At 44.8% G+C, this 17,513-nt stretch overlaps 8 protein-coding genes across 8 annotated transcripts in view; 5 read left to right on the top strand and 3 right to left on the bottom strand.

Moving 5' to 3' along the window:
• The window catches only part of PHALS_01421 (n-acetyl-gamma-glutamyl-phosphate reductase), a gene marked incomplete at both ends in the record, with an annotated part of 2,154 nt that extends 13 nt beyond the window's left edge, over positions 1-2,141 (top strand). Inside the window, one exon of the mRNA XM_024715805.1 lies at positions 1-2,141. This exon is cut by the window's left edge and continues 13 nt beyond it. Within this exon, the coding sequence (XP_024581466.1) occupies positions 1-2,141 (2,141 nt within the window).
• A 163-nt stretch (positions 2,142-2,304) lies between these two features.
• Positions 2,305-3,118, bottom strand: PHALS_01420 (septum-promoting gtp-binding protein 1; the record flags this gene model as incomplete). The annotated part of the gene is made up of 3 exons (XM_024715804.1): positions 2,305-2,469; positions 2,539-2,622; positions 2,684-3,118. The coding sequence occupies 3 exons, from the start codon at positions 3,116-3,118 to the stop codon at positions 2,305-2,307; spliced, it is 684 nt and encodes a 227-aa protein (XP_024581465.1).
• Positions 3,119-4,434: 1,316 nt separating this feature from the next.
• Positions 4,435-8,970, top strand: PHALS_01419 (carbamoyl-phosphate large subunit; the record flags this gene model as incomplete). Its single annotated transcript, XM_024715803.1, has 1 exon — positions 4,435-8,970. One exon carries the CDS (start codon positions 4,435-4,437, stop codon positions 8,968-8,970), a length of 4,536 nt encoding a protein of 1,511 aa, XP_024581464.1.
• A 61-nt stretch (positions 8,971-9,031) lies between these two features.
• Positions 9,032-9,952, bottom strand: PHALS_01418 (uncharacterized protein; the record flags this gene model as incomplete). Its single annotated transcript, XM_024715801.1, has 1 exon — positions 9,032-9,952. The coding sequence occupies one exon, from the start codon at positions 9,950-9,952 to the stop codon at positions 9,032-9,034; it is 921 nt and encodes a 306-aa protein (XP_024581463.1).
• A 1,389-nt stretch (positions 9,953-11,341) lies between these two features.
• On the top strand, positions 11,342-14,287 carry PHALS_01417 (TRP-like family; the record flags this gene model as incomplete). The annotated part of the gene is made up of 1 exon (XM_024715800.1): positions 11,342-14,287. One exon carries the CDS (start codon positions 11,342-11,344, stop codon positions 14,285-14,287), a length of 2,946 nt encoding a protein of 981 aa, XP_024581462.1.
• Positions 14,288-14,410: 123 nt separating this feature from the next.
• Positions 14,411-14,957, top strand: PHALS_01416 (uncharacterized protein; the record flags this gene model as incomplete). Its single annotated transcript, XM_024715799.1, has 2 exons — positions 14,411-14,683; positions 14,754-14,957. 2 exons carry the CDS (start codon positions 14,411-14,413, stop codon positions 14,955-14,957), a joined length of 477 nt encoding a protein of 158 aa, XP_024581461.1.
• A 571-nt stretch (positions 14,958-15,528) lies between these two features.
• Positions 15,529-16,208, bottom strand: PHALS_01415 (RxLR-like protein; the record flags this gene model as incomplete). Its single annotated transcript, XM_024715798.1, has 2 exons — positions 15,529-16,062; positions 16,128-16,208. The coding sequence occupies 2 exons, from the start codon at positions 16,206-16,208 to the stop codon at positions 15,529-15,531; spliced, it is 615 nt and encodes a 204-aa protein (XP_024581460.1).
• Positions 16,208-17,298, top strand: PHALS_14743 (uncharacterized protein). Its single transcript, XM_036407065.1, has one exon. The coding sequence runs from the start codon at positions 16,665-16,667 to the stop codon at positions 16,896-16,898; it is 234 nt and encodes a 77-aa protein (XP_036263326.1). The 5' UTR covers positions 16,208-16,664; the 3' UTR covers positions 16,899-17,298.
• The last annotated feature ends 215 nt before the right edge of the window (positions 17,299-17,513 follow it).

The raw sequence follows: 17,513 nt of genomic DNA, 5'->3' as shown, positions 1-17,513 counted from the left end.
AATTGCCTGCGTTGACCCGTTGCGGTCAGCGGAGCTCGCAAGCCGTGACATTGCCTGCCTGTGGCACATATCCGCACAAAGCTACCAACATACTCGCGTCCAAGTCAGTCTCTGCTGCAACGCGGCAGATTCGCACCTTGTCGTCAAACGCCAGCGATGACTACGCTTTGAAATTAGCCAAAGTTCTCGCTCCGGAGGAAACGCTTAAGGAGTTTGAGCATTTGTACCGCACACCTGGCAAAAAGCATACAACCGTCATCAAAATAGGTGGCGACGTGATCATTCACGAGCTAGAGACGCTGATTGAATCGCTGCGCTTTATGAAGGACACTGGTCTTCATCCCATCCTTGTGCACGGCGCTGGTCCACAGATGAATGATGAGCTAGCGAAGCAAGGAGTGGAGCCTCACTATGTAGGAGGTAATCGTGTCACCGACCAAAAAACGCTCGACATCGCCGAAAAAATCTTTCTTGATACAAATGCTAAACTGGTGGCCGCTCTTGGCAAGGCTAGTGTGCCTGCTAAAGGTATTGTAAGCGGTGTCTTCGAGGCTGAATTCAAAGACAAAGACGTCTTTGGATTTGTAGGCGAAGTTAACAAGGTTCACGGCGGCCCTGTACAGACTGTCATCGACGCTGGCGAGATTCCAGTGCTTTCTTGCCTCGGCAAGAGTGCCGATGGCCAGACGCTTAATATTAACGCTGATGTGGCTGCTCGCCAACTAGCCCTTAGTCTGCAACCGCTTAAAACAATTTTTGTTAATGCAAAAGGGGGTTGGATTGCGGACGACGGTACCAAGCTGAAGACAATCAATATGGCCAAAGACTACAAACGCATGGCTGCACAAGACTACACCGGCCGTCAAGGGACTCTTTTGAAGCTAAATGAAATCAATACGTTGCTGCAGGGTCTGCCATCTACTTCGTCTGTGGTTCTCACGTCGGCGTCTGAGCTTATGCGCGAGATCATGAGTAAGAAAAGCGCTGGTACAACGTGCATTAAAGGTGAGACACTCGCTGTCACTAGTGCAAAGCCCACCATTAAAGAGGCAGCCGTTTTGCGATGCCAGAATGGAAAGTATCGCGTGGGTCTGCTTGGTGCTCGTGGATACGTGGGCCGTGAGCTCATTCGCGTGATTAGCCGCCACGCCGAGCTCGAGTTGGTGTGCGCTAGCTCGCGTGCTTTGATAGGTCAACGAGTCCTCGATGTTGCATCTAAGGTTCCAACAAACCCGCACACGCAGACGCCGTCTAAGCCTATCGAAAATGAAAAGCTAAACATCGATCCTGAACTAGAATTTTGTGAGCTTGGACTCGATAATATCGCTACCTCGCCATTTGCAGAAATTGTTGACGTGTGGGTACTGGCACTACCAAATGGTTACTGCGAGGAATACGCTGGAGTTTTAGATGCACTTCATCGCAAGAACAAACTCATTATCGACTTAAGTGCTGATCAGCGGTTTAACGCTGAGTGGACTTATGGCCTGCCAGAGGCTCCAGGCGGACGCATGCGACTGCAGGGAGCTACACATATTGCTAATCCCGGCTGCTACGCCACTGGAGCGCAGATCGGATTGCTTCCACTACTCGGCGGGAAACCCGAAGTGAGTGGCAAGTTGATTGACGAGATTATTCCGCCTCACGTATTTGGCGTCTCAGGCTATAGCGGAGCTGGGACAAATCCTTCTATGGCCAACGATCTAAAAATGCTTCAAGACAACATTATTGCCTACAAATCTGTGAGGCACATTCACGAACAAGAAATTGGTTACCAGCTCGGCACGGCGATTCGCTTCATGCCTCATGTAGCCTCATATTTCCAGGGCATTCATCTCACGCTGTCTGCGCAACTTGCTGATAACGGCCTTATCACCTCAGCAAAGCAGGCTGAGGAGCTTTACCATGAGTATTTCGCAAATGAAGCTTTGATCAAAGTGCAATCCGACGTACCATTCGTTAAGGACAATGCGTACCACCCGCACGTGAGCGTGGGCGGCTTTCAACTCGATCCAGACACAGGCCGTTTGGTGGTGATTGCTACTATTGATAACCTTCTCAAAGGTGCGGCAACGCAAGCAGTGCAAAACATTAATATTGCACTGGGCATGGATGAATACTCTGGTATCGACATTTCTTAGAAGAATCTTTTTCGTTCGCGAATGCTGTCGTCCTGCCAAATACAAGCTGGCTTTATCCTTAACATTTCAGGGTACTCAGTGGAAATTGAACATTCACACAACACACATCAATCTCTATATATTTACAAGCAAAAGCACGCCGTGAACGCGGTGAAGATTGCGACTAATACTGAAGAATGGGATCGCCCACACGATCAATGATGGGAACAGTACACTTGAGATCGAACACTTTGCTAAGCACAACCTTGAACACTTTTTGCACATTAATAGAGTGCGAGGCTGACGTGAAGATCAATGGCGCCTTCATAGCCTTGGCAAACTTGCGCGCCTGTGAAGCGGTCACAATAGTCAGCACAAAATTATAACTCGAAAGAGTTAACTGCATTCTATTACGTGCCTGTTTTGTAATATCTTCCTGTTCCTCTACCGCAAAATTTGCGAAATGGTCGTATTTCATCCCGACAAGAAAGGGAAATGCATTCTAGTTATGAGTAACATGACGTCGTGATGATAGCCCTCACAAAATGCATAGTATATCGCACCTTATTAATAGAGCGCACTTGACGATACCACTCCTTAATACTCGTGAGCGTAGCCTTTCGAGACAAATCAAACATGAAGAGAATGGCGACCGCATCATTGCACACTAGTGGCAACATGCTAATAAACTCGCGGTGACCACCGAGGTCCCAAATACTAAATGTGATTTCCGTGTTACGTAACGCAATCGTTTTCTCCATAAAGTTGACGCCCAATGTGTGAATATAGTCCTCGTCGAACTTGCCCTCTACATACTTGACCATAAGACTTGTCTTACCCACCTGCGCGTCTCCCACCATTCCCACCTTAACTACTACATTATTCCGCCCGCATCCACCGACGCCTGCCGAAGTTCCACCTGCTGGACCCACACCTCGTGATGGCCGCTCCACTCGTTTCGCGACGCTGCGACTGTCTTCTCGCTGCTTTTCCTCCATCTCTATCACAAAAATACGATGGTATCATAAAATTTCAGTAAAGAAAGAATATCTAAGATCTCGCTTTGCTGCGACAATCGTATGATAACACAGCAGTTTATTGTCATGTTTAAGAATGTGCTTCGTGTAAGATAATAGCCTTAGCCTGATAAAGAGGATTGTTTGAGATATCTGCCGCAAACTAGTGGACCCATTTGGAGCCACAGATTAGGCCATACTTTTACTAAGCTTTAAATTCCTGGGCATCTTTGATTGCAGACTTATTGGAGGAATCAAATGCTCTTTAGAAAAAAAGCACGCACACTGTTCAAGCTTTGATCAAGAAAATAGGTTCACGACCTAGGTGGAGACTTGAGAATAAAGTTACTGACATGTTGACAGCGGTATTGGCGCTTGTGTCAAGATATGCCAGCGCCTTTTACTGGAAATCTGCGTATGACGATGCTAACGTGAGAATCACTGTTGAAAGTGATGGCAGGAATTGCATCAATTGGTTCTTCCACTCAACTTCTTTCAGTGACATCAAGTGTTGTCCAGCGTAGCCATGCGCTCGCAGTATTTATCTTGTTCACCTTGGCGCCGACGAACTTGGACCATATTCTTACAGATTAATGGTCCTAAGCGATTGTAGGTTCAGCCAACTAATTCGCGGCCACAGTTTCAATGTTGAGTGTCGGGTCTTGGCTCTCTTATTGAATACGAGGAACAGGAATCTCACGGGCGTCAACAACGGGTCCAAAGTGATCAATTTTTTCGTCATAAACGTGTATATTCAAGTCATCTTCAAGACACTAACTACATTAGCGAATACACTAACTTTACATTGGGCGTTTCCTGATCGGTGTTTCAGGTACTAAAATCCCTCTCACTGCTGATTTAGTTCATCAATTATCTAGACCAGCGGATTAAATCCTTCATGATTCAATCAGTGTCTTAAGCTCGTGAATGATTGTGCATGCGTGAAAGCTCTTTAAGAGATTCCTCCAAAGCAATTAAATTGGCTGAATTACAAAAGTATGAGTCTGCAACAAATCAATTTGGTCACGCCTTTATCATCAGCGTTATGTGGTCCCTTCGATGTGCGGCTGGTCACACAAATCATTTTCTACATGAAGCAAAACCTTTAATAAGCAAAGGTAACTTTCGTTACCTTTGGATAATACTAGTGTATGTATGCATCAAGATGAAATATCACCGCATCTCGTTAAGAGTATGGACAAAGGTCTGTGCGATCTTGTGCTGGTTCAATTACCACCTCAGTATCATTTTCCACCCGAACGTAGCGGCGTTACTACAACCAATTAATAAGATCTAAAATGTTTCGCCTGTTGCACTCGGTGAAGCGCCGTGTGCCACTACACAAGGCCAACGGAAATCGATTATTAGTTTCCGCACGCGAAAAAGTAAATCGTCGCAATGTGCCGCGGTTCGAGACTCCCGCTGTACTCGAGTTTGAAGACGGTTCGCGCTTCCGCGGTGTTTCTTTTGGTGCAAAAAAGTCTACAGCTGGTGAAGTGGTCTTTACGACTGGGATGGTTGGCTACCCAGAAGCATTAACTGACCCGTCTTTTAAGGGTCAGATCCTTAATATGACGTTTCCGATGATCGGCAACTATGGTGTACCCGATACGAAAGCATTAGACAAGTATGGTCTTCTTCAAAATATTGAGTCAGACCGCATCCACGCTGCAGGTATGATTGTACAAGATTACTCGACTCATCACAGTCATTGGAACGCCGCGCAGTCGTTGTCCGAGTGGCTTGAAAGTGAAGGCATTCCCGGTATCATGGGCATTGATACACGTGCTATTACCAAAAAAATTCGGGCACACGGCGCTATGGCTGGCCGTATTATTGTTGAAGGCTGCGACAAACCCAATCTTATTGATGTAAATGAGGCAAATCTTGCATCCCTTGTCTCGACAAAAGAGATCATTACCTATGGCAAGGGGAATCCACTGAAGATACTGGCTGTTGATTGCGGTATCAAGTACAATATTATAAGAGAACTCGTAAAACGTGGCGCTGAGGTTAAGCGTGTACCCTGGAACCATGACATTTCATCAGAATTTGGCTGGTACGATGGCCTCTTTATCTCTAACGGTCCCGGAGATCCGGCCATCATGAAAGAAACGACGGCTCAGCTACAAAAAGCGCTTGCTTTACAAGGAAATGATGTTAAACCGATCTTTGGGATCTGTCTTGGGAATCAGCTGCTTAGTCTTGCTGCTGGTGCTAGCACTTACAAGCTGCCATTTGGCAACCGTGGTCAGAACCAACCCGTGCACAACTGTAAGACTGGTCAGAGCTATATTACGGCTCAGAATCATGGCTACGCTGTGGATGGCAATACTTTGCCTAGCGACTGGGATGAATTGTTTGTAAATCTGAACGACGGCACAAATGAGGGAATAATTCACAAGTCAAAGCCTTATTTCACTGCACAATTTCATCCAGAGCACGCTGGCGGTCCCACAGATACAGACTTTCTCTTTGATACATTCCTCGATGCTGTACGCAACAAAGAGAAGGGAGCGATTAAGAGTTTGGTTCAGCGTCCTCATATTGAACGACCAAAGGTGAAGAAGGTGCTTGTTCTAGGTTCTGGCGGTCTCTCAATAGGTCAGGCTGGTGAATTCGACTACTCTGGCTCACAAGCTATCAAAGCATTGAAGGAAGAAAATATTGAGACGATTCTAATCAATCCGAATATTGCATCGGTGCAGACTAATATTGACCGTTCGAGTGAAGCACAAGCCAGTAATGTGTACTATCTCCCGGTGAACGCGGACTTTGTTGAGCAAGTAATAAAACGAGAGCGTCCAGATGGTATTTTGATCTCTATGGGTGGTCAAACTGCACTCAATTGCGGTGTGGAGCTTGACAAGCGTGGGATACTTAAGAAATACGGCGTGCAGGTGCTCGGTACCCAAATTGATGTAATCAACTACACTGAGGATCGTGAGCTCTTTAACGACAAGCTGGCCGAAATTAATGAGAAGATTGCACAGAGCGAAGCCGTTGAGTCGGTAGAAGACGCCGTTCAGGCGGCTTATCGTATTGGATTCCCTGTAATGATTCGATCTGCTTTCGCACTTGGGGGTCTGGGCTCAGGTATATGTGAAGACGAAGCGCATCTACGTACAATGGCGAAACAAGCGTTCTCTGGTAGTCCCCAAATTTTAGTCGAACGCTCTATGAAGGGCTGGAAAGAAGTTGAGTACGAGGTCGTGCGTGATGCTGCTAACAACTGTCTGACAGTGTGCAACATGGAAAATTTTGATCCGCTGGGCATTCACACGGGCGAATCAATCGTAATTGCGCCTTCTCAAACGCTTTCAAACCGCGAGTACCATATGCTGCGTGAAACTGCTGTCAAGGTGGTGCGTCATCTTGGGATCGTCGGTGAATGTAACATCCAGTACGCCTTGAACCCTGAATCCGAAGAGTATTGTATTATTGAAGTGAATGCACGGCTTTCGCGTTCCAGCGCACTGGCCTCCAAGGCCACGGGTTACCCTCTTGCGTTTGTGGCGGCTAAACTTGCCCTGGGTATCAATTTGCCTGACTTAAAGAATTCGGTAACCAAAAGTACAACTGCTTGCTTTGAGCCCTCCCTAGACTATTGCGTTGCGAAGATGCCACGATGGGATCTCGCCAAGTTTGACAATGTCAGCACAGAAATCGGTTCGTCGATGAAAAGTGTTGGTGAAGTCATGTCCATTGCACGTACGTTCGAAGAGGCGATTCAAAAGGCTCTGCGCATGGTTGAACCTTCAAATGAAGGTTTTGAGCCGCGCTATGAAGAACTATCTCACGAAGAACTCGTTAAAGCACTTGGCAAACCCACGGATCGACGAATTTATCAAATTGCACAGGCTTTAAAGACTGGCCAATTATCAATTGAGCAAGTGCACGAGATTACAAAGATTGACACGTGGTTCCTCAGCCGCCTGCAAGCTATTTGTGACTGCGATGTGAATTTGACTGGGAAAAAGCTTTGCGATGTAAGTGCTGAGGAGATAATTGAGGCTAAAAAGCTCGGATTCGCAGACCGACAACTAGCTCGTATGTTTAGCTGTACAGACGACGAAGTGCGTGCGAGGCGCAAGGAGCTTGGTATCGTGCCAGCGGTGAAGCAAATCGATACATTAGCGGCTGAGTATCCAGCACAAACCAATTACCTATACATGACGTACAACGGTACCGAACACGATGTTCCTGCTCAAGACCCGAATGATGGTGTGATTGTATTGGGCAGCGGTGCTTACCGAATTGGAAGTTCTGTCGAGTTCGACTGGTGCGCTGTGAGCTGCATTCGTACACTGCGCAAACTTGGCCATCGAGCTGTGATGCTGAATTATAATCCAGAGACGGTGAGCACGGACTATGACGAGTGTGATCAGTTGTACTTTGAAGAACTATCGAAGGAGCGCGTGATGGATGTCAACGACCGTGAGGGCGTCCAAGGCGTCGTGGTATCCGTGGGCGGTCAGATCCCAAACAACCTTGCGCTGCCGCTGCACAAGGCTGGCGTCAAGATTCTTGGCACGCACCCAACTATGATTGACAGCGCCGAAGATCGATACAAGTTCTCCAAGCTGATGGACAAGGCCGGTGTGCCGCAGCCTGCATGGAAGGAGCTGACGAGCCACGAAGATGCTCGCAAATTTGCTGAGCGCGTGGGATACCCTGTGCTTGTGCGTCCGTCTTACGTATTAAGTGGAGCGGCCATGAACGTTGCCTACTCGTTTGAGGAACTAAATAACGTTCTAAATCAAGCCGTAGCTGTGTCTGCTGACCATCCTGTTGTCATTACCAAATTCGTGGAGGGTGCGAAGGAGCTGGAGCTTGATGCTGTGGCCAGGGACGGCAAAGTTGTCGCCGCTGCAATTTCCGAGCACGTCGAGAATGCCGGTGTGCATAGTGGTGATGCCACACTGGTTTTGCCGCCTGTTGAGGCCAGTTCGTTCTACACGAACCAGATTAAGCGCAACGCTGAGAAAATCGCTAAAGCACTTAATATCTCTGGTCCCTTTAACGCACAGTTCTTGGCTAAGGGCGCTGATGTGAGCGTAATTGAATGCAATTTACGCGCCTCACGTTCGTTTCCGTTCGTGTCAAAAACAACTGGCGCCGATTTTATCAACGCTGCCACAAAAGTGATGGTAGGCGAGTCAACGGACAATGACAATCTACCTCCTCTTGATGGCCCAAAGCGTCCAGAGGGTTATGTCGGCATTAAGGCCCCCATGTTCTCGTACACTCGTTTAGGTGGAGCTGACCCGCTATTGGGTGTTGAAATGGCGTCGACAGGTGAAGTGGCATGCTTTGGCAAGAACCGCCACGAGGCGTTCTTAAAGGCGCTCATCTCGTCGAATTTCAAATTACCCAAGAAGAACATTTTGCTCTCAATGCAGGACAAGTTTTCGGAAGAGTTTGTACATGCAGCATACAAGATGCACGAACTCGGCTACTGCTTGTACACGACCCAAAAAACGCATGCTTTCTTAAAAAAGTACGACATTCCGTCAACTAAAGTAGATTTTCCATCGGACGGTGACAGCGCGAATAATGCGCTTAACCTGATAAAGGATGGCAAGATTGATCTAGTTGTCAATTTGCCCAATAACCATAGCCAACAGATGGAGAATAACTACCAGATTCGTCGCACAGCGGTGGATTTCTCCGTTCCCTTATTGACCAACATTAGTCTTGTTCAGCTCTTTGTCGAGGCCATGGCCATCCACAAGAACAAACCTATGCTAGGTCTTGAGCCAGACAGTTTATTTGACTACTACAAACGTGAAAACGACGAGGATGCGTGGACAGACGTGCATGAATTCCATTAAGCACAGAGTATTGTGTGCAGTACAAGTTTTCAACATGAACGTAGTAAATTCAACTCACATATCATTCTCTGGCGTAAAGTTGTGCTTTGTGCTCTTTAAACCACTTTTCTAGGCCATACGCAAACAAATCCTGTGTGTATGCCTGCTTTTCTTTCTCATTCATTGTCTCTATAATCTTGATCTCGCGAACATTCTTCGTTTTAGTAGCAGCTTTGTGTGTTAGCTCAAGGTATCGTTGCGAAAAAGTTTCTAACAGTTGTGGTTGTTCCGTTTGCAGCAGCGTTTTAAAGTACATACAACGTGTATATGACGCCATGACATAAGCATCAGCAATATCAAATGCGGAGTCAGCTAATGAGCCATTCCGATTTCGCTGAAACGTTGGAAAGACACAACTTGACTTCGAATCGCAACTTGCTGCTTGAGTCAATTCCGGTTCTTGTTGTTTTAAAAATGTCATGACTTGATGTTTGATACTGCCACTTTTACTATTGACTGATGAAGTACACAAACCATGAAAACTTCGCGCAGCTGAAGGATGTGTGTGAAGTGGAAGTGAACCAAAGCGCTTCCAACAGGCAAAAGACACGATACCATTAAGTTGTGCCAGTTGAAAAATGCCGGCATTGTGATATCGACCAGAGCGGAACATTCGCATAAATGCTTCGATACCAACGATCCATCGAGCATTTTCTTGTTGCTGGAGCTCAAGCTCAGCAGCTTGAACCTTTGCAAGAAAATCATCGATTGCACCGCCGATAGCCATCACGTTAGAGCTAGCGAAATGGTCTGTGGGGATGTAACCCCAGCGGCACACACGGCCGCGTTCTGTGACTACAACAAAACCGGTACTGTTCGTATTAATGTCAATACCGAGCACTCGAAAAGGTGGTGAGTTCCGTAGTAGTTGTTGAATAGATTTGTCAAGGTCACAAAAGTCAAGGGCCTTGCGAATGCGCGCGCCATTGCGACGAAGTGTCATGAGTACTGAAATGTGCAATAGGTGGGTGTTATCAAGTGATCTTTATAGTGTAACCCATATAATGTATTGAGGATTTTGTTCAGTTGTCTGTTAAGGGTATTCGCTGTCCTAACATGTGTCCTGAGCCATGTATTGATATAAAAGTGTTGTACAGATAGAAAGTACGTGTGTTGCTAACGCTCTCTCTGACAACTTACTATTTATATCGAATACCTCTAAGGCTTAATAGATATACCCAGATTAGAAATTACAATTTAATTATTGTTATCAAAAAACTTATAAGTATTAATTATTACAAAACGTGATCAGAACTAGTTTGTAAGTAATTTTATCACAAGTATATTGTATAAAGCGTGGCAGAGAAGCAGCCTCCAAAACGTAATGCGATTACCATCCCAAAAATCCAGTGTTTTATCTACTAACGTTAGAAGTGAGCAGCTGGGAGAATAACGGACATCAATGAATGGAAGAAGTCGTAACCTCCAAACACTCTGTAATAGCAAGGTCACATCTCTTCTCTCAATTTCATTATGCCTGGTCATAGACTTCAAAGCTGATTCTTGACTGTAAATCATTCAATCCGTGCGTAACAGTACTGAGCACCGTCTAAACAATCATTTGTAACTATATATTTTACTTGGTCACCTAAAATATGATCTTTTTTAGTTTTTGTAGTTGCCTCTAATCGAGCATTCATCATCAAAATAAATGAATATATTCTGCAGGATGACCAAAAGTCATTAGTTTCTATCCATCGAATGACGAGTCATGAAACGCTAAAATTTAGATGACCCTCAAAGTTGAATCGCTCAACATAAGATTTTATACTAATCAACAAACCCAAAATTTTTCAACCATGGACTTTTTAGACTCTGTATCCTATCCAATCGAGTATAGTATTATGTTAGGCAGTAAAGACTGAATAAATTACGATTCGACTCGACTAACGTGTTTTTGATCAATTTCTACGGCAGCTCAAGCTCTGAAATAACAGACGCAGTATCTGCATAATGAAGAAATAACACTGAATATCACGTTGCTTTACGATCTCGAACTGAGAGCGTGTACAAATTTGACCTTCTGAAATTTATTTATACCCTTTCTAATCTGATCGTTCTGTTTCTTTTCGCCAATATTCTAGTAAAGAAATGAAGGACAAATACAATACATATGTCGCTTGATCGCCAGTGGCACGCAATTAGTACTTGCAACAGACAAAGAAACTTCATTTCACTATACCACCTCCCCCAACCCCTTTTTCTACCAAATTCACCAAGACGACAGGCCACTTCAAAGTGGCATTCTCTCTCTACCTTGGTAAAGAAGTACTAACTCTTTTCCTACCACACAGGAAAGAGTACTCTCGAGTTACAAACAAAAAGTACAAAGATGAACGTGCGGTTGCTTGCGCTCGTAGGCGCGACAGCATTGGCGGTACATGCGGCGTCCGCTGTTACCACGTGTCCAGTATCCGTCCAAGGTCGAACGGCATCAACACTCACAGATCCTATTACTAAAGTTGTGGCCGATATTACGAATACTGATGACATCGACAGTGATGAAACGACCTTGTCCTCAGACTCGACGTCAGCTTCAGATGGAGGTAGTCAGGATTCACAAAATGCAGACGTCGGTAGCCCAACGATCTCGGATTTGTCTCCAGCCACTACAAGTGACGACAATGGCGTTGATAACGCTACAAATGTCACTACTGCAGGTAGTAGTGATGACTCAACGGGTAGTGCTGGTGTGCCTGTGACTCCCACGACACCATCACCGCCTACACTAAGTCCACCAACTACACCACCATCTACTCCTCAGACTCCATCGACAACCCCAACGACGCCAACGACTACAACAACACCATCAACTACAACAACACCATCGACTACAACAACACCATCGACTACAACAGCTCCATCGACAACAAACACTCCTGACAGTGCATCTACGACTACGACAACGGGATCGAACGTCGCGGTGCCTTCTACGGCAGCTTCAACGACTGTCACGCCACCGTCCGACACTGTAGCAAATGCTATTTCTTCAATCTCCACTAGATTTCGTCAATTACAAGTTACAACTGCTACTAATACAGTCGGTACTACTGGAACGGTTGCTATTACGAATCCTTTAGCTGGCACACCGAGCGGCACAGATGTATTGACTACTCCTATCAGAACGTCAAACATTACCGGTACAACAGGAACGACAGTTACGCCAGCAACGACAAATGTAAATGGAACGACGTCAACTATTGTACCATCGAATTCAACGTCATCCACATCAGCTACAAATTCGAGCACGACAATTGATGGAGAAACGTCAAATTCCACCGAGACACAAGATCTTGTATGTGACAGTACGTTCTACTCAACGTGGGACATACTCGGTTTGACTTGCGGTGGTGCTGGTATCGACGTTGCTATGGCCGTTGAAGCCTCCAGTTGTGTCATTTACAGCAATTCAGCAGACTCGACGTTCGGCTCGACTTGTGTATCCATCTGTTCGTTTCCATCGTGCACAAACAATACGTGGGAGTACGGTACTGGCAATGGCATCTCTTCGTCGGTCTACGACGGACTGAGTGTCCAATCATTCCTTCCATCCAATGTCGTGCAAGCTTTAGAACATCGTTCGTCCACAGTCTCAACGTTTTTATCCAATTCCACCATGTCGAATTCCGAGCAGTGCACGTACTCTTCTGAAAATTCCTTCTCATCATGTTCGTGCTCAGCTCTGCTCGTAGATAGAGATAGCTCGGGAAGTCTAGCAGATGCAGCGAAGAAAGAGCTGCGTGCAAACGACGAGATAAATGGTGTGATTACAAAGGATAACACGACAACGACTGGTCAAGTTGTAGCTGTGACGTCAAAAAGTGTTGCTGGTGTGACTGTAGCTATTACAGGAATTGCTGCGATTGCTAGTACTGCTGTGGGTGGTATTAGTTCTGCAGGTGCTTCTTTTGCTGCAGCTGGCTCAACTATGGCAATTACGACAGTAGAGATCTGTCAATTTGGTGTACTCGTGAATCAGCTTCAACTTGATGGAAAGTCGTCGGCTTTGGCGCAGTTTGGTAAAGCAATGGCTCCTGCAGCATTCACGTTTCTACCCTTTGGCAAACTCTCAAACTCTCACTCAGATGGTAGTTCAGACGGCTACAGTCAGTTTAGTAAAAGTCGCCGTCTTGAAGATTCAGATAGCAGTGGTAGCTCGAGCAGTCTTGAGCAACTATCGGGAATTGAAAAATATTCTCGTCAGCTTGATATTCAAGAAGACATGTTATTTCTCGTGACACTGGCGGGTGTGTTTTGCGTCATGGCTTGCGTAGTCGGTCTTTTTGGTGTCGGCTATCTACTCGCTGGTGTAGTAATGCCTCGTGAAGAGTACTTGGAGAAATTTTTTGATAAGATGATTGGTCTTGAGGTTCTTGTGGCCATTCTGTCCCAATATACGATCGGAGTAACGGCGACATTTCAAATCTATTACTCGACGAAATACGAGAGTATCACGGATCCAAAGTGTCTGCTAGCAATTGCTGCTATCCTGTTTTTGGCTAGCGGTATTCTTGTGTATGGCTACTTTGTAGTGAAGAAGCACGAGGCAGAAATTACAGATGTCGGTACAGTCCAGCACATGAAAAAGGTTGTCAATATGCGTTATGGACCTTTGTATGAAGAATACAAATTTAAAAATCGCTACTTTTTTGCTGCCAAGATGATGGTGGCGTTGACAACCGGTGTAGTGACTGGTTGTGCTGGCATGTCTGGCAAAGCGCAGGTTTCGATTATTCTCGCGATAAACGTGCTTTTTTTCTTCTACCTCGAGATTCAATCACCACATCACTCAAAATTTGTTCAGACTACAACCAGTTTTGTCTCCATTATGAAGATCGCTGTGCTTGTGCTGACATTTTTCTTAGTGACTGCCGCTGCTAGCGATGGATTCCCCACTAGTTTACAAAATGGCATCTCGGTGGCTATTGTTGGTCTCAATCTCTTTGTGCTAGCTCTTTTGATGATTCGATCGCTTTATACATTCTGGCAAAAGTTCAAACTTCAACGTGATGCTGCGTATGACCAGGAAGAACAGACAGCTCAGGAATATTTCAAAGACGAGACTCCAGCACAGCACAAGGACCGTGCTTTGAGTAATGCTCAGCTCCCTATGGAACACTCAGTCTTGCAGTCTCAGTACCCGAAAGGTGGTGTCGACTACCAAAATACAGCTGCGCAGAATGGTCGCCAACAGACATACGATGCTAATGGCGCCAATCATTACGTTACGCAAGATCATGCGTACGGCCACCGTCGTGATGATGTAGTAGAGCTGTAAAGTGATATAGTCAGATGTGCATAGGCCAGGACGCTCAGCTTGTAATGTAAATGAAGCGTTGATTACCATTTTACCTATTTTATAATTTCTTCTGTCGTCCTAATTTTAGGCTGGAAAGAAGGTATGGTAGGACAGTCTCTATTAACACAGGGCCTCGAGGATCTCGGACACAAGTCGAAGGTTATTGATAATAAGCTTGATGAATTATATGCACGGGACGACGAGCTTCAGGCAGCACACCAACAGGCCAAGCGTGACGATGCATTTGGTGAAGAAGTCGTGATTAAGTACAAAGCGTTTCTTTTATGCCGCGACCAATTAATATTTGAGTTAGAAAGGCAGAAGATTCAAGTGCCATGGCAGCTACGCATGACCATAGATGATCTTGAGTTAACGGTACGAACAACGTTACTAAATGGATTGACAACGAGGATCCTATAAGTTTGTGATTGATATTTCGCTTCAGTTGATGCAACGTCGGAAGAAGGACAAAGTAGACTCTGATTTAGAGACTAGAGAGAAGAAAGATGGACCAAAGTCATTGAGACCGACTCAAACATCTGAAGAATCTTTTTCAACTGCGCAATCTGTTCGAGTCATGGTAGCATTTGTTGGACCTTCACTGATCGCAGTAATGATTGCCGTGTTTTGGTACTATTATCATATCTAAGGTTACCTAATGGGTACATATGAGTTAATTATGAGTACCCACGGTGAAAAATATAAATTAGCTTATAAAAGTTTTCCCATTTTATCGTAATATTCAATTTTTGGTGACGTACAAATCAGAAATTCTGGTAATCGAATTAATGGATATCTCCTAAAACACGGTATTGCTTCTGAAGTTTGTAAGATGTTACATGTAAGGTTCATAGTATATTAATAATAAAGTGACTGCGTGATTTTGGCATCATGTCCGGTGTTGTGGTCATACGCCACGCTCTGCTATCTGGAAATTTCATCAAATTAGAATATAAATGCCGTCAAATTAGGCAGTCGCCGTAGATTTATTTGAGCTACAGAAAATCAGTAATTATTGCATAATCTAGAATTTATTTCTTAATTTGTGGATTGAAGCTTCCACTTAGCGCTATCACCACACTGAACAAAAGGGAACAAACGGCACCACGAACAGCGTCAGTGCCATTTTAACTGAGCTGGCTCAAGATACAGCTTTAAAATGCGCTATTTCTTGAGGTGGGCATTTCTTGTGCGTTGTTCAAGATCGATATGCGCTGATTTCAGTGATGATTTTCTTTTGTTGGCATTTTAAGAAGAATAGTGCGGATGTTGAATTGCCCTCCTTCAAGTTTTGTCCTCCATTCCAACATCAGCTTGTAATAAGAATCGGATTTGAATTTAAAAAGTGGATTCGCAGCGCGTGCCGACTTGCCAGTGATAAATTTGAAGGCAGATTCCCAGCTATGATCTAAATTCATCATCTTGATCGCAGCGTCATACTGATTGATCAGCTCGTCAACTTGCTTCCTGCTCAGCTGCCTCCCAATTCTCTCAAGCGCCGCAGTGGCCTCTTTTGGTCCAATCTTAAAGAGATATTTCACGAGGTTTTCTTTCTTCGAAAAAGGGTTTGAGTGTATAATGTTCGCTGACATTGTTGAAACCACAGATAACTCTGTTTGCAAATCCTTCGAACGATCGCGTAAAACAGCGTACAGGTCTTTATCACGTTTGAACTGTGAAATGAGTCGTTTCACGCTATCAAATGCTCTGGCTTCGGATTGAAAGTCGTCTTGACTTGCTGATGACGACGGGCCCTTTCAGGAAACTGAAAATTCGAAGAAACCGATGTCTTGACTGCAACTGTACTCGCCGACGATACCAGAATAATTATCATCACTAGCACTGCGACACTCCGTAGACGTATTTCAATCTTCGTCTTGGAAGACATGCACGTAGACATGGTGAAGGAAATCAAAGAATGTTAACAAAAGCACACGCGGCTTTTTGTGGCTCTGACCAGCGTCTATTTGTCTTCTGTGCATCACAATTGACAGCCTACACCCCAGCCCTGATACAGAAGACCGATCGTGTGTACTACAGCATGTATTGCCTATTACTGGCTTTCTATCTGCATACCATTTAAATATTCATCGGTAAAGGCTTTGCCACCTTTTCCACGAGAGCGCATGATAAGTAACTCGGATCTGCCCATAGTTAATCAAGAAGAAGAATATAACCTACTAACTTTTTATCGGAGCTACCAAAGTAAAGAAGGCTACGCATTTCGCTACACGTGGGTCTATTTGTACTTGTACTGTACAACCGCATCTCATTCGCATCGCTGCCCCCGTTTCGAATATCAATTTTTAGGCCATCACATACCTTTTCTGATCGTCTGATCAATTGGGGATAGAACATGTCAACGACATGGATTACAATCAAATATGCATCCTTACACTCTGAACAGCTGGTGTACCCATGCACGAGGAAAGATCTGCTAGATGTGTTACATACTGCACAAGATGCAGATGTTAAAAGTGTAACGTTGGCTCGCCTTCTCCGCGGACGGCATTTGCTCCAAATTTTTTCGGCTATTTCTGCGCTTTTAGAGTTTGCGAGCTGCCTCACAAAATTAGCTTGGCGTATCTGAATTTTCTGTTCTTTTCAAACGGTTCTTCTTGTGCATTAACGTGTCCAAATTGGTGAGATAAACATCGTAGTAATTGTATTAGTTCCATTCTAATGAAATTCTTTCTTTCTTGACAAAAATTGAGTTCATCTCTTCTTATATAGTTCTTTCCATTCCCTTGAGCTTCTTGTGCTTGAAAATTGTCAGATATACGAGTCGTTCGTGTCGTTCAGATCTCAGTACTGAGATTAAATATGTAGCAGTGTTTATGAAACAACCCGTTAAGCCGGAACAAGGACTTGCCTCTAGTTTGCTGTGGCTTAAAGTATACTAATATCTGAAACGAAGCGTAGAAAACGTTGTTTGGTCCGGCTGATACTATTGAGTATTGCACTAGATGGGTTGTATATATGTACGCCTCATATTGCAGCGGGGCTGCCGTAGCTTTGCGCTTGAAAGAAGCGTAATTTAGGTCACCGACCTTTCGTTCTTTACAAGAACCGGTACGAGTGTAGTCCATACCCCCAAAAGTAGTTAAAACCTTAACCAAGGCTAATAACCTCTTTGGCTTGAATTCAAACTGATTTCTATTTATTTTTATCTGCGGTAAAGCCGCAAAATTCTGGTCGGGTAGTT

This window comes from Plasmopara halstedii (assembly GCF_900000015.1).
Source record: "Plasmopara halstedii genome assembly, contig: Scaffold_1561, whole genome shotgun sequence".
Taxonomy (NCBI): Eukaryota; Oomycota; class Peronosporomycetes; order Peronosporales; family Peronosporaceae; genus Plasmopara; species Plasmopara halstedii.
Note: the sequence above shows the minus strand (reverse complement) of the source record. Positions and strands in the feature narration are given on the sequence as shown.